General features: G+C 33.1%; 1 protein-coding gene across 1 annotated transcript in view; it reads left to right on the top strand.

Annotated features, from left to right (window-relative positions):
* RPAP2 (RNA polymerase II associated protein 2) overlaps window positions 1-16,105 on the top strand; it is a 72,924-nt gene that overhangs the window by 14,567 nt on the left and 42,252 nt on the right. Inside the window, exons 7-10 of the mRNA XM_081056159.1 lie at window positions 6,721-6,756; window positions 8,825-9,758; window positions 12,658-12,740; window positions 15,467-15,547. Of these exons, the coding sequence (XP_080912285.1) occupies window positions 6,721-6,756; window positions 8,825-9,758; window positions 12,658-12,740; window positions 15,467-15,547 (1,134 nt within the window). The remainder of the gene's footprint in view (window positions 1-6,720; window positions 6,757-8,824; window positions 9,759-12,657; window positions 12,741-15,466; window positions 15,548-16,105) is intronic.

The following is a 16,105-nucleotide window of genomic DNA, read 5'->3' as shown; positions in this document are numbered from 1 at the left end:
TTAGTTTTACTTTGCTAAACTTACAATTATTCATCTAATTTATACTTTAATGAAAATAATATGAAAACATGAAAAACAAGCTTGATTGTATTCTTTAATATTATTACTTATTTTTGTTTTTTAAATTGAGCTTATCACAATTGTGAATTATCTCCAGGGTAACATGTACTTTGAAAGGAATGGAAGATACTTAGAGCAAAGAGAAGTGATACTTTTAACAAAAACCTTTAAATTTCATCTAAAAAAGGATAGAAAAGAAAGAGCAACATAACTTGGTGCCTTATTCTGTCTAAAACAGTTCATAGAAAAAACAAACTGAAGTTTCATATTGAATTTTTTATCCAATACCTCATTAAATTTAAATTCAGTTTATTTTAGTGTCAAATACCATTTTCTATTTTATAAATTGGGAATCAGGGAGAGTATTAAGGTCATTCATAAAATATCTAGAAACAGCATTTAGTGTAGTTTTCTTTACCTGTAGTCAGAAAATGAAATGAGAAGAGAATAGTAGCTTGTAACGTATATTGAGTTTCTATGAGAGGGCGTAAGCAAAGAGTATCCTCACAAGTTGTTTTTTTTTTCCGGCTTTAGTTAGAGGCAGCATGTTGTAGAAAGAGCTGAGACTTTGAAAGACCTAAATTCAAATCCTAGATTTACTACTTGTTGGCTGTATTGACTTTAGGAAGTCAATTAACCTCCAAAGCTTTTTCCTACACTATAAAATGTTACGTAAATTATGAGGATTAAATGAAATACATAAAACCACCTAGCAGAAAGTAGGGAGATGAAAAAAGTTCTGGAGATGAATGGTGGTGATAGTTGCAGAACAATGTGAATATACTTAATACCACTAAACTGTACACTTAAAAATGGTTAAAATGGTAAATTTTATATATTTTATCACAATTTTAAAAATCCACCTACCATATAGTAGTCACTTATAGTCTAATTTTCCCCTTTCTTTCTTTAGAGATTGAATTTTCTTTTAATGTTTTTCTCAAAAAATATCAAGTTACGTACCTGGAGATTTATAAAAATTATCTCAAATTGTATGCATGATTTAGATAGAATATTTACATTTTGATTACCCCTTGATTCAGCCATACTTGGACCTCATTCTCTTTTTTTTGGACCTCATTATTTGGAACTATTCTGCCTCCAAGATCTTGATGAAATAAGAGCTTTCTGTCTCTGACCACAACCTCTATCTCATCTACAGCTATTACTCCTAAATGTGCTTTGTGACCTCATTTTGACCTCCCGTCTCTACCGAGGCTCTATTCTTCTAGGTTGGCAGACCCTCTTTAAATTTGTTTCCTTGAGCTCAACAGTCGGCATGTACAGTATTAACCATCTACCATGTCCACCTTTGCAAGCATCATCCTTTATATCTATGCCTAGGTTGCTGAACATTATTGGGTGAAGTTCTCAAATAAGACCATTAGCACTTTAGACAAACTGTCTTATTTAATTCAGTCCTCACAACATGCCTGGGGAAGTATTGCTTCCCATTTTATTGATGATGGAACTGAGGCTCAGGTTAGGTTTAGTGACTCACCCAAGAACACTTGGCTCATATACAAGTATATAGATTTAGGATTTAGACCTAGACTTGGCACCAAATCCTGCTCTCTTTACATTCCTTTGGCCCTGTTCCAGTTCATTCTGTCTCCAACAAATGTGTGCTGGTGTTTTTTTCCCTTTGTTTCTTACTATCTGATACATTCATACCTTTTCTCTTCTTCTTAAACTTTGAACCCAACCCCCAACTTGTAGATAATTTAACCTACTGCTTAACTGAAATGATTTGAGGGCATCCAACAGAACCTCCTTCAACATTATTTTCTTTATATGCTCTCTCATTTCTCTGCCTACTCGTTGGTGATTTAGTACCCTCTATCTTACTGATTCCGTTCTCCTATCACCAAGGCTTTGCTTAATGATTTATTCCTATTTTCTTCCTCTTTCAAGCTCTTTCATACTGATTCTTTTCCTCTACTTTAAAAAGGAAAAAAAAATCCTGAAAAATATCCATTAAATTGAACAGTCCTATGGTAACTGGCGATGTTAGCAACAGCCATTTTAGTAGAGTAATGCCTACAGATTCCAGGAGGAAGAGGGTTGATGACTGAATAGGAGATAAGGAAATGAAAATGATGAGTGCAGACTATTTATTTATTTTGAGTGCAGACTTTTTAAAAGAAGGCTTACAATGAAAGGGGCACGGGCTGTATGATTGAAGGACAGAGTTTAATAGAGAGCATAGATTTGCTAAAAGGAAAGAAAAAAAGAGAGGTTTCTGGAATTAAAACAACAGAGTAAAATCTGTAGGGTTAGCTTCAAATGCCCTTATGCACAAATTGTATCTAATATTTTATAGACCCAGCTGAATCTGAAGCTATTCTTCATTGGCTCAGCAGGAAGTTTTTCTTCTCTAATTTCCTGTGGCAACTGATACGTCTCTTCTGGTACTTAACCACATATTCTCTTGATTTATATGATGCAACAGTGTTATTGTTAGAGCCATGCTATTGGGGTTTGATTCCTGGCTTTACCACTTAGAAGCTGTGTGACTTTCCACAAATTACTTATCTTAGGGCTCAGTCTTTTTATCTGTAACATGGGGTTGATAGTAGTAGCTACATCATTCTTATGAGGGTTAATATTTGTAAACCTATTAGAACACACATTTCCCTTCTACTAAATTGTAAGGTCTTTACAGATAGGAACCTGTTTGTATTACTTAACATACCTAGCATGGTCCATACATATAATAGTTCATAGTTTTATTTTTGAAGGAATTTGTTGAATGATGGAATATACTCTGCATTTGCAGTTAACCATTTAGTGTATGAATCCAATTGAGAATCACTGTCTACACATACTTTTTTCCCTACAGGGATACTCAGACCCCTTTTAGGACGAAATGCTGGACAGCGGCATGATACTGAACCTTGATAATTTTAGGCAGGAAGACTTGGGCGGGGATGTGGGATAGAAAGAGTGAGAGAACTACAAGTGGAAGTAGGAGGAAGTAGTCAACCGGCAATAAAACACTCTATTGTAAATGTTAGCATGTTATTTAGGCCAAAAAAAATCTTAATGGGAGTTATAAATATCCCAGGAGCAGTCAGGGCTAATCACCACCCAAGTAGTGTCTGTTGTTTCCTTTGAGAAACACCAAGCCATGGTAGCTTCTGTGACTAGAGTTTTAATGAGTGGGGAGAGGTAGAGTAAACAGAATAATTTGGATAATTGGGAAAGATATGCCTCAATTGGTAGAGGGCCTAAGAAAGAAGGAAAAAAATAAATTACGTTTTTACTCCCAGGCAACTCACTACCGTTGTCTTATTTTGCCTTTTCCTTCTAAATTTTTTATTATCGGTCTTGGAAAATTTTTGAACTGCAGGGGAGTCTCTAGAGCTGGGATGGCAAATATTGGTTACATCCTGTATGCCTCCTAATGTGTGGTACTGAGGAGTTTAATGGGAAAGCATGCCTTGGTCAGTTAGCAGTGCCTCCCATAGCTAAGAAGAGGATTGCCTAGAGAGTCTGTTCCCTGCAGTGCCTTCTACGCTTGAGACTGAACAAAAAATGAATGGATTATCTAGGAAGTGGTTATATGATTGATGCTGTGATATTTATATATAAAAATACTTCTAACGGGCATTTGTGACTGTCAGCCCTTAAATGTCGTAACTCAAATGACTTCTGGTTCTATCTGTCCATTTAGCTTAATGTTTTTGTTTGTTTTTAACGTCACTGCAACTTTTTTTTTAAATTTTATTGGGGAATATTGGGGAACAGTGTGTTTCTCCAGGCCCATCAGCTCCAAGTTGTCCTTCAACCTAGTTGTGGAGGGCGCAGCTCAGCTCCAAGTCCAGTTGCCATTTTCAATCTTTACTTGCAGGGGGCGCAGCCCACCATCCCATGTGGGAATTGAACCGGCAACCCTATTGTTCAGAGCTCTTGCTCTAACCATCTGAGCCATCCAGCCACCCTAGCTTGACTTTTTTCATCAAAGATTTTTATACTATCATGGCCTTTGTTGCAGCAGCCCTGTTTTGCCCTTTAAATGGGATTTATGCTCAGTGCCTTAGCGTCTCCTTAGTACATTTAGTTCATTATGTTTACTTTTTTTCTATTAATTGACTTTTTAGAGCAATTTTAGGTTCACAGCAAAATGGGGAGAGAGGTAGAGATTTCCCATATGCCTCCTACCCCCACATAAATCATAGCCTCCCCATTATCAACACCCCACTAAAATGGTACATTTATTACATTTGATAAGCTTACATCGACACGTCATTATCATCCAAAGTCCATGGTTTGCATTAGGGTCCAGTCTTGGTGTTGTACATTTTTGGGGTTTGGACAAATGTATAATGACATGCATCCACCATTTACAATACCATGCAGAGTAGTTTTGTAGCCCTCAAAATCCTCTGTGCTCCACCTACTCATTTCCCACCTCCCTACCCCCTGATCTTTTTACTGTTTCCATAGTTTTACCTTTTCCAGAATGTCGTATAGTTGGAATCCTACAGTATGTAGCCTTTCAGATTGGCTTCTTAGTAATATGCATTTAAGTTTCCTCCGTGTCTTTACATGGCTTGTTATCTCATTTCTTTTTAACACTGAATAATATTCTATTGTTGATGTACCACAGTTCATTCATTCACCTACTGAAGGACATTTTAGTTGCTTCCAAATTTTGGCAGTTGTGAATAGAGCTGCTATAAACATCCATCTGCAGGTTTTTGTGTGGACATAAGTTTTCAACTCCTGTGGGTAAATGCCAAGGAGCATGATTTCTGGATTGTATGGTAAAACTATGTTTAGTTTTGTGAGAACTGTCTTCCAAAATGGCTGTACCATTTTGCATTTCCACCAGCAATGAATGAGAGTTCATCCTCACATCCTCACAAGCATTTGATGTCAGTGTTCTGGATTTGGCTATTCTAATAGGTGTGTTAGTGGTATCTCATTTTTGTCTTAATTTGGATTTCTTTGATGGCATATCAGTTAGAGCATCTTTTCATATGCTTATTTGCCATCTGTATATCTTCTTTATATATATATATATATATATATATATATATATATACATATATACATATATATATATATATATATATTCATAGGTGAGGTATGTTAAGGTCTTTGGCCTATTTTTTAATTGAGTTTGTTGTTTTATTGTTGCATTTTAAGAGTTCTTTGATACTTGGATAACAGTTCTTTATCAGATCTTTTGCAAATATTTTCTCCTCGTCTGTGACTTATCTTATTGCTAGTATCTTTTGCAGAACAGAACTTTTTAATTTTAATGAAGCCTAGCTGTCAGTGCTTCCTTTCATGGATCATGCCTTTGGTGTCATATCTAAAAAGTCATCTAGGTTTTCTCCTATGTTATCTTCTAGTACTTTTATACTTTTGCATTTTACACTTAGGTCTGCGACCCATTTGGAGTTAATTTTTATAAAGGATTCATTTTTTTTACATGTGGATGTCCAGTTGTTCCAGCACCATTTGTTGAAAAGACTATCTTTTCTCCATTGTGTTGTCTTTGCTCCTTGTGAAAGATCAGTTGATTATATTCATGTGGGTCTATATCTGGCGCTCTCTATTCTATTCCAATTATCTATTCTTTCTCCGGTACCACACTGTCTTAGTTACTGTAGCTTTATAGTAAGTCTTGAAGTCAGATAGCATCAGTTTTCCAGCTTTGTTCTACTCCTTCAATATTGTGTTAGCTATTCTGGGTCTTTGCCTCTCCATAAAAACTTTATAATCAACTTGTCAATACCCACAGAATAATTTAGTGGGATTATGATTGGATTGCATTGAATCTATAGATCCAGTTGAGAAGAACTGACATAATGACAATATTGAGCCTTCCTATCAGTGAACGTGGACTATCACTCCTATTTATTTTTCATTATATATTTACTTTTATTTAATCACTTTTGTAGTCTTTAGAAGGCACTTTTTCTGAATCACTTCAGAATGTTTAACAGAGTTTTCCTGTCCTCTTGGATTCATTTACTGTTGTTCTTTTTTATATTTGGGTTTCTAAGAGCTTTTTCCTCCTCCTTTTTAATATCCGTATGCTCAGCCAATTGTGATTTCTGGTATTGCATAGCAAAATACAGTTAACTTAAATCACCTGATCTACATAGTTCACATTCATACTACAATACAACTGCTTCCTCAGAAATTAGGGCAAAAAGTCTTATTAATCATATAAAGATGTACAAGAGAATTATAGTGCATAATCTCTGCCCTCAAGGCTTGTAGTCTAGTTAAAAACCCAAAAATAAACATATAAAAAATATGACATTTAGATAATGATTCTAGTATTAGGTCATAGAAGAATACACGATTAATATAAACTGATGACTTTGGATTAATATAAATTGATGACTTTGGAATTTAGAAGGGAGTGATTTATATTAGCAGGTTAGTCGGGGAAGACTTTATTGGTCTCATGGAATTTGAACTTAGTTCTGAAATATGAGTAAATTCTAAATAAGAGAGAGACATTAATCTAGATTTCTTGTGAGTTTCACGATACTTTGTCTCTTAATTTTTTTCTTAAAATCTTTATATGAACTATTTCCTTTTAATTATTTTTTATATCCAATGTAATTATAAACACTTGAAAGTGTTTGACATATCAGTTGCCTTCAGTTTTCTATTTCTGTGTTTTTGTCACAGGCATCCTAATTTTCTGCTGCTACAGGAAGGAAACAGGTATGGTTGAATCAGTATCACTTACCTCCTATATATTCATGTTAATAGAAACATTAAGAGTAAACCAAGTCATATGAGCCCTTGGACTTCCTGTGCTCATGCATTATGTAAGTGCCCATTTTAGTCCACACAAAGAAATATTTGCCTTGTACAGCTTTTTCTTTTGTGATGGTAAGATGGTGTGTTTGATCTGTATGATTTATTGTACAGCTGTTTCTACCAAGGAAGTCTAATTGAACTTGTTGAAATATGACACAAACACAGCTTCTATCCGAGATATTGTGCTACTTTGTCAACTAGATTGTGCCAATTATATTTGTTGAAAGGTTTTTATACTCTTAATTTTTTGGATTTCAAAACAGTACTGTATCAATTATTTAATTATTTGAAAGAGTGTCTGAAGCATTAATAGAAATTCTAAGTTGTGTTTTTTTCCTAAATTCTCCTCGTGCTGTTGATTGCCCAACTATAATCATGTCTCAAAACACATCCTTTTATATCCCAGAATAAATTTCCCTGGTTATTAGTCACTACTTTAGTTACATAGACTGAAGCACAAGTGAGAGATATTTATTTATTGATGTATATCTGTGATTTATAATTTTCAAAGTTGTATAAAAAACATAATTACCTTTAAATTCCAAGAGAAAGTATGAAATATATGAAAGTTTAATTGTTCTAATGTTTTTGAAATTATACTTACAAGAGTCAAGCGCCATTACTATCTGGGATAGATTCTAACTAAAAAATACCTAATACTGAATAAACTTGTCATCATTTCTCCATTTCAGTCCACAACCTTACTTTCAACTTTTACACGTCTCCTCCCACAGCATGCTTCTTTTTTTCTATTGCTGCATTATTTTATTTTAAAAATTTAATAGCCTTTTTGGGGGAGCATTTTTAGGTTTGCAGAAAAATTCTGTAAAAAGTAGAGAGTTCCCACACACTCTGTCACTACCCTCTGCACATGTGCTTCTTGGCTCAGAATCCGTCTCTCTTTTAAAGTTCTGATACATGCATTTGCTTGATAGTAACTGCTCACCCTATCCCTTTTTATCTCAAGTTTGTATAGACAAAGCTATTCTGCCTTCACTCTTCCATAATTCTTAGTGTGTTTAAAACCTAATCTGAAAATTGAAGAACTCTAGTCAAAGGGGAAAACTGCTGTCTTTTATTGTTAGCATTATGTTGTAACTCGATTTTCAAATACAAATATCTTTCATTGATAAACATTGATTTGCCAACTTTATTTTCTGCTGTGACTTTCTTGTATGTTTCATTCTGTGGAATTTTCTATATATTACCCAAATTGGAAAATGTTTAAACATCTCTTATCTTTCAAAGCTTAAAGAGTTCCTATTATTTACACATGTATATATATATATATATATATATATATATATATGTACATATATATAGGTATGTATATGTATATTTATATATATACATATATATGTGTGTGTGTATATATATATATATATGAAACCACTAATGAAGTTTTCAAAAGAAAACCATTTTACATTTTTAAAAAAGGATATATAAAACAGGCACAGAAATGGAATAGGCCAAAATCAGAATAATTCAGTAGGATGGAATTATCAAGTGGTTTTTTTTTCCTTTTTGTTGTATTCTTTTAACACTTTTTAAATAATTGGGGGGTGGTGAACACACAACGGGATTTATAGACGATGTAATACAGAATTGTACACCTGAAATCTATGTAAATTTACTAACAATTGTCACCCCAATAAATTTAAAAATAAATAAATAAATAAAAAATAAAAATAAAAAAAAATAAATAATGGGGGGGGAAGACAAGGAAAGAAGAGAACTATATCATATAAGTAAGATGTAGAGAAAATGTGGAATTACAGCTTTCTGAAGTGTGTGTGTGTGTGTGTGTGTGTGTGTGTACATGCTTATATAAATATAAGCTTGTAAATAAGGCTGTGCCTAGGGAATAAAAATTTCCAAAGGAAATTTTTACCTTGGAAGGTACAAAGTATAAATACTTTGGGATAGTCTGCTTTTCTATTATAGTTATTTTATTTCTTTCCTTCTACAGTGGCCATTCTGGCGAAGAAGTACAGTTATGCAGTGAGGCCATAAAAACATCAGATATTGACAATCCTGGTGATTTTAAGAAGCAGTCTGAATCTAGTTCTTCTAGCACTCATAGTGATAGTAGCAGTGATAATGAGCAAGACTTTGTTTCCTCCATTCTACCAGGAAACAGACCAAATGCAACGGGTGTAAGGCCACAGCTGCACAAAAAAAGCATAATGAAAAAGAAAGCTGGTCAAAAAGCTAACTTCAAGCAAGAAGACAAAGAACAGACAGTAATAGAAGTCACTGAGCAGTTAGGCCATTGCAGATTAGATAATCAGGAGAAAGCTGCTGCTTGTGAACCTCCTTTACAGAAAGTAAATACTCAGATTTCTTCAAGTAGTTCTTTGCGAGAAAAATTAGAGGCTTCAGAAATTTCTGAAAATAAATACCATAGTTCAGAGATAACTCTAGTAGGCATAAGTAAGAAAAGTGCCGAGCATTTTAAGAGGAAATTTGCCAAATCAAACCAAGTTTCTAGGTCATCTTCTAGTTCAGTGCAGGTGTGTCCTGAAGTTGCAAAGGCAAACTTACTTAAAGTTCTGAAGGAGACTTTGATTGAGTGGAAGACAGAAGAAACTTTGAGGTTTTTGTATGGTGAGAATTATGCGTCTGTGTGTCTGAAACTGTCTTCAGCCCCTCTGGTTAAAGAAGAACTTGATGAAGATGACATAAACTCTGATCCAGATAGTCATTCTCCTGCCTTGCAGCAATCTCAGGACAGCTTAGATGAGTCTTTGCCTTTTAGGTCCTTAGATACAGCCACTAAACCACTGCCAAGTTATGAAAACTTGAAAAAAGAAACTGAAACATTAAACCTAAGGATCAGGGAGTTTTATAGAGGACGATATGTTTTAAATGAAGAAACCACCAAATCACAAGACTCAGAAGAGGTATGTCTTCATGATGATGAGTTTTCCATGCTTCTAACTTATGGAATACTCACCATAGAAAATCTTGGAGCAGGAAGAAAAATACTGGAAAATTGTGAAATTTTTAGAAGACTTCTTTAGTCAGTTTGTCTTTTGGTTTAAAATGCCATCTCCGGTATTAGCATTACTATTTTTCCAAATAAGTTGAAGTTTGCCCCTGAAATTTTTCATAAATGTGGTACATTTTTCTCTAATGTAGAAATAGCCTAGAATTGTGGGACAAAGTTTTCTTTAAACCTAGTCCTGCATTTAATATGTAGAACCTCTAGAGAGACTTGCTTTTTTTTTTTAATTGGTATGTATTCTTTCAGATTTCTATATGGGTTGCGTATCTTTGTATTTTATTTCCAATGGGACTGTATGCAGTGGAGTAGACTTAGTAGTTGAATGGTAAAGTATTTGTTTTGACATTTGTCAAGCATGTCATTTAAATGAAAATAATATAGTAAAGAAGACGTATTAGGAAATGATGGACAGGAGAAAATGGAAAGAGCACTTTCAGGTAGATCTAGATTTGAATATCTTATATGTCATTTACCAGCTGTAAGAAATGTTAGTTTCTTGAGTCTAGTTGCTCATCTGTAAATGGGACTGACTATAAATACTTCCCTTGCTCAGTTGTTACGAGTTTTAAAGAAAATATATACAAAGCGTTTATCTCAGTGTCTGACATATAATTGGTACTCAGTCAAAAGGAGGTATTTGTAGAGACTAAATGTATGTCACTGAAATTGAGGGAGATTTTTTAGTATTTCTATTACACATTTTTGGTTTATGTGTAGTTTGGGAAATGAAGTCATTTGGCATGAAGAGGAGTAGGTGATAACTTTGCTTTTACCACAAAACTTTGTTACTAAAGATTTCTAGTGAAAGTAGCTCTAAATTTAATAACTCATTTGGAGATTTAGAAAGAGGGTTTAGTGGAAATATAGTAAAAATTTAGAAATTTCTTATGTTTCTACAGAATGTTACCTAGCTCAGTACTGTATTTGAAATCACTTCAATTGTATTAATTAGACGGCATCCATAACTTTGATATTTAGCTTAGGGAAACATTGATCTCTGCTAGTCACCTGCATAAACCTACCTTAGCATATCACTTGTTTTATCATTTTTGCACCTATAAGCAGTAAGAAGGAAAAATTAATCCCTGAAATTTAACTGTTCCTGTTGCATAACATTTTGAAACTTTTTCACTGAAGTATAACACAAATAGTAAGTGTATACCTCATTGAACACCACCCAGGCCAAGAAGTTTGAGTAAACCAGAGCCCCAGTATGTCTCCTCATCATTACCTCTTCTTTTATTAGTAATTTCAAGGACTATCTTTTTAAATCTAGGCTCATAATCTTTGTCCTTTATGTAGAGAATTTAGTACATTTACATTTAATGTCATAATTGATGTATTTGGGTTTAAATCTTACATCTTGTTGCTTTCTGCATACTCCACTTGTTCTGTGTTCCTCTTTCCTTTTTTGCTTCTTTGTATCAAATATTCCATTTTTTTATCCTTTGTTATCTTGTTTGTATACATTCTTTTGCTGATTGTTAAGTGTTTACTCTAAAGATTAAAACCTAAATCTGTGTCTTATTAAAATCTAATGTAAGTTAATACTTTTATTGCTTCCTTGACAATTAGAACTGTAGAATTTTAACTCCATTTACCCTCTCTTATGTGCTCTTATTGTGTATTGTTGTTCTCTCTACATTTTAAATCTTACATTTTAATCTTTGTGGTAATTCAATGAGGTTTCTGTCTATGGAGTTCTTACTTTTAAATACTATATGTTTCAGTTGTAGGGTATTCATTTGGTTCTTTTATATAGTTTCCAGTTCACTGTTGAAATTTGCGGTCTTATATTTTTCTTTGATTATATGCAACAGAGTTATTTTAAAGAAAGCTGACCACTGCATTATCTCAATTTCTTGGTAGTTGATTTCTACGGGCTGTTTCAGATTTTTATCATATTGTCTTGTTTTCATATTGTTTTATTATGTGGCAAACATTGTATATTAAAAATTACAGAGATAACTTCAGACCTCGGTTGATGTTATCTTCCTCTCAAATGAATTTATGTTTGCTCCTGGCAGATGATTTGTAGCAGTCCCAAATCACCTTAATCCAATCGGGAATTATGATAATTTGAAGTTGGGCTTCACACCCTGTAAGAGCCAGCCTGTTTCCTAATCATTCCTACTCCTAGAGTGTGATCCAAGTTCTGGTCTCAAGCTTGGGGAGGGTTGCTAGTGCCTCTCCCTGGTTGGCATGTCCCAAACTCTAATATTTCTTAGAAAAGCAGTGCTCAGGTTCTCAGTATCTACGTTACCTTGTCTGAAATTAGTCAGTGCCCTCTCTGGAATTACCTTTTCCAGAATCTAAGACCATAATTCTTTACTACCTTGTTAGCTCTCTGATGCTTTCAAACATATGTGGTGGGTTTTTTCCCAACTTTTTCAGTTCTCAACAAGAAGGGTGGTTTAAATTGTCTGCCATTTCTAGAAGTGGAATTCCCCATAATATATTTAAAATATTTGCTAATTTTAATCTTTTAATTTCCTACATTTACATATCATTTTGTAGTCTCCAGTCCTTTTGTATACATGTTCTCATTTAATAAATAAATAATATCCCTTTTATACAGATGAGAAAACACTCAAAAGAGGGCAGATGAGTCAAGCTAGTTCACATCAGCCTAATTACTGAACTGATACTCAAATTTAAATCTTCTAATTCTCAAGTCTAGTTTTTATTCTGCCATACCACAGGTGTAAACTTCTGTATTTTAATGTTAATTGTTCTTATCAAAGAAAGAATGTAAATTCATGATTTTGTTTTGCTTTGTTTAAAACTGATTTCAGCATGATCCCACCTTTCCACTGATAGATTCAAGTTCTCAGAATCAGATTAGAAAACGCATCGTACTTGAAAAATTGAGTAAAGTGTAAGTATATAATTGTCATTCTACTTTTACAATATTTTTCATTAATTTTGTATTTGTGGGTTAATAATTTATAGGTTTTCTTGAGTTTTAAACACTTTGAAAAATACTGTGAAAAGTTTACATGGAGTTCTTTACTTGAAAAATTTAGATTTTTAAGATATCCTACCAAGGAAATATTGAAATTAAGTTTTGTGTACAAGACACAGAGATACATAATAAAGAGGAAGGTTGAGATTATGGGAGTAGAAAACCAGACTACCTCACTTCCACTTAATAATCCGGTGAAGTCAGGGAAAAAATATCAAAGCTAGACCCATTTAAATACTGATTTGTGGTAAGTGTGTCACTTCGGTTTCATATGTGAATTACACATCATAAAATTTTTAACGGTCTATTAACTCACTCTATACATATTCATAGAACCATTTCACACTCAGAAACTTGAGTTTTTTGTTCAACTCAACTTTGCACTTCAGTTTTAAGCTTCCCGTGGTGGAAATTACAGTTCTTGTAATTAGCCCAGTCTTAAATGACATTTGAAAATTGCAATCTTGGTTTCTTTTTCTTTCAAAAGAAGCTTAAAAATCTTTTTTCCAGCAGTGTATGAGCTGCCTTGAACTTTTTAACCTGCATTTCTTTCTTTAGCAGAAAACATGGGAAAGAGTTTTTAGTCATTGTTTAAGGTGTTATTCATATGGAGAGGCCTTCATTTTGTAGTAGTTCAAAAATAAGAAAAACATTTTTTGGAAGCCATAATATTTTGAGCAGCTTACTCTTCTTAAGTTTTACATTTTAAATAAATCTTTAAATTAATATTTATTGAGTGCCTGTTGTGTATTACGCTCTTCATATATAGTAAATTTATTGGTTTTACCTTTTATACATACATTCCTCATATTTGTACATTTGTTTCTGTTAAATATTATTTACAGAATAATAATAAATATTAATTATTTACAGAATAATTAATAAATAATCTATTATTATTTTCTAACAGTCACCATCTGTATGATTCGTAGGACAGGAAGATATCAATCCTTGACTTTAATTACCTAGGATTTGAAAGTGGGGGTAGTATGTAAGCAGCAGATAGGGATTTACCTGAAAATAGTTTTCTAGAATTTTTAGCTAATAAAAGTACCCAATTTTAAATTTAAGACCACATAGACATGTCATTGAAGGAATTCTGTTCCTTCTGGGTTTTGGCTGTAACAGAAGATACCAAAAGGACCCCAGCTAGAAATTATTGATATTAACGGAGGAACTGAATTTGAGAAGTGGAATAACTTAAAAAGAAGCAGAAAGAACACTAAAGACAAAATCATTATGATGACATAGGGGTTTTTTTAGTTGGTTAGTTGTTTATGAAAGCTATTGAGTTTTTCTCATAAAAGTTAAAGCAGTTTGGTTTCTGATTGGAACAAACCAATGGTAAAAGGACATTTTCTAGATAATTGAAGAAAATGAAATGTGTACAGGATATGAGATATTAAGGAATTATTGTTACTTTGGTTAGGTATGATAATTTTATTGTGGTTATATAAGAAAATACCCTTATATTTAGAGATCCCTAAGGAAATATTTAGGGGTAAGTGACATAATGTCAGGGATTTATTTTAAAATATTACTTCAAAAAAAAAAGGAAGGAAGAAAAAATGAAGCATATTTAAGAAAATATTGGGAGGTTGACTCTGAGAATAGATGTATGAGATTATTGCTATTCTCTATTTTGGAACATGTTTGAAACTTCCATAAGTTTTAAAAAAGAAAAGCAATATGTGATTATTGCAGAAGATTTAGGCAATACAAAATGGTATAAAGAAGGAAGTGAAAATCACCTGTAATCCTACAACTCAACAATAACTATAATTAATATTCTGATGTTTATCCTTGACCTGTATGTGATATACATGGTGTATATGTATTCATTCCCTTTGGTTTCCTCTGGAAGGACTGAAACATATTTGTATGCACTATGTATTATATACAATAGCATTATATAATATGTTTTTATAAAAATGGGATAATACTACATATGCATTTTTCACTTAACATCGTGAATATCTTTCCACATTAAAAAAATATATTCACATTATCATTTTTAAAGTTCTATTATGTTCCATTATATGGGTATATCATAATTTATTTAACCAACCCCCTACTGATGAATATTCGTTTCCATTTTTTCACTACTAAAAACATTCTTGCAACAAGCATCTTTTTTATGTTTATCTGATGATTTCTATAGGATAAATTTTTTCATAGTAAAACTATTGGATCAAAGAGTATACACATTCAGAATGTTAATATAATTGTCAACTTGTTCTCTAGAAGTGAACCAAAATTTTTACTCCTACCATACGCATTTAATAAGGAGAAATATGCCACACTCCCCAATTTGACCATTTGGGGGCAGCTCCTCTGGTCTTGTGTTCTTTCCATTTGATCTAATATTTGAAAGTAAAGAGGTAGGAAAAACTAGAGATAAGAATATAGATAGCAGCAAAATAATAGTTTTATATTTCAGTACCTTTGTAATATACACTACACAGTAGAGTGTGTGATTATCATGTAATATTTCCTTATGACTTCTCACCAGTCATAACCTAGCTTAACTGTCTCCATCTAAGTACCATTATTTCCTATGGAAAATCCAGACTTAGGCAAGGCCAAAAAATGTATCTGTATAATTAAATTATATTTTAAAAGATATTTTTTATTTTCAGATTGCCTGGACTTTTGGGGCCTCTTCAGATTACATTAGGAGATATTTACACACAACTTAAAAATCTTGTCCGAACTTTCAGGTTGGTGTTAATATTATGATTTTCTTTCCCAGTTATTTTAACTTTAATGTGATTGTCTTGAAGAATCTATAAGTAGACTAAAGCATGAAGAAAGTAAGTGACTTTCAGCATTTAGATCGACACTGAAAGTAAGTCACTTTCAGTGTCGATCTAAATGCTGTGTTCTATTTTCTCCCCCACTAAATGTTACTTCTGTCTTTTGTTAAATGCAATCCCTTGTTTATTCAAACCTTGATATATTTTAGCTTTGGGTAGTTTATTTAAAGAATAGCCTAAAACCAAGGAAAATGATATTGAGACACAAAGGTAGTCAGCCAGGAGCATCTTGGATCTTAGTGAATTAGTAACTCTGTATCAGATGACCAGCACTGGGCCAGGCACCATGGGCAAGAAGCAGTATGCCCACCGTTGAGGAAGAACTCTCCTGTGAGAAGATAAGGTGAACACAGTGAATAGTATAAAACAGTGGGTAATTTAATATTGAAGTATGTGGAACAGGTTTGAAATGATAAGTACAAAGAAAGGAAGAATAGAGAATATCGATTGAAGTGGAACAGT

This window comes from Rhinolophus hipposideros (genome assembly GCF_964194185.1).
Source record: "Rhinolophus hipposideros genome assembly, chromosome: 8".
Classification (NCBI taxonomy): Eukaryota; Metazoa; Chordata; class Mammalia; order Chiroptera; family Rhinolophidae; genus Rhinolophus; species Rhinolophus hipposideros.
The sequence above is the reverse complement of the archived record's forward strand: the minus strand, read 5'-3'. Positions and strand labels throughout refer to the sequence as shown.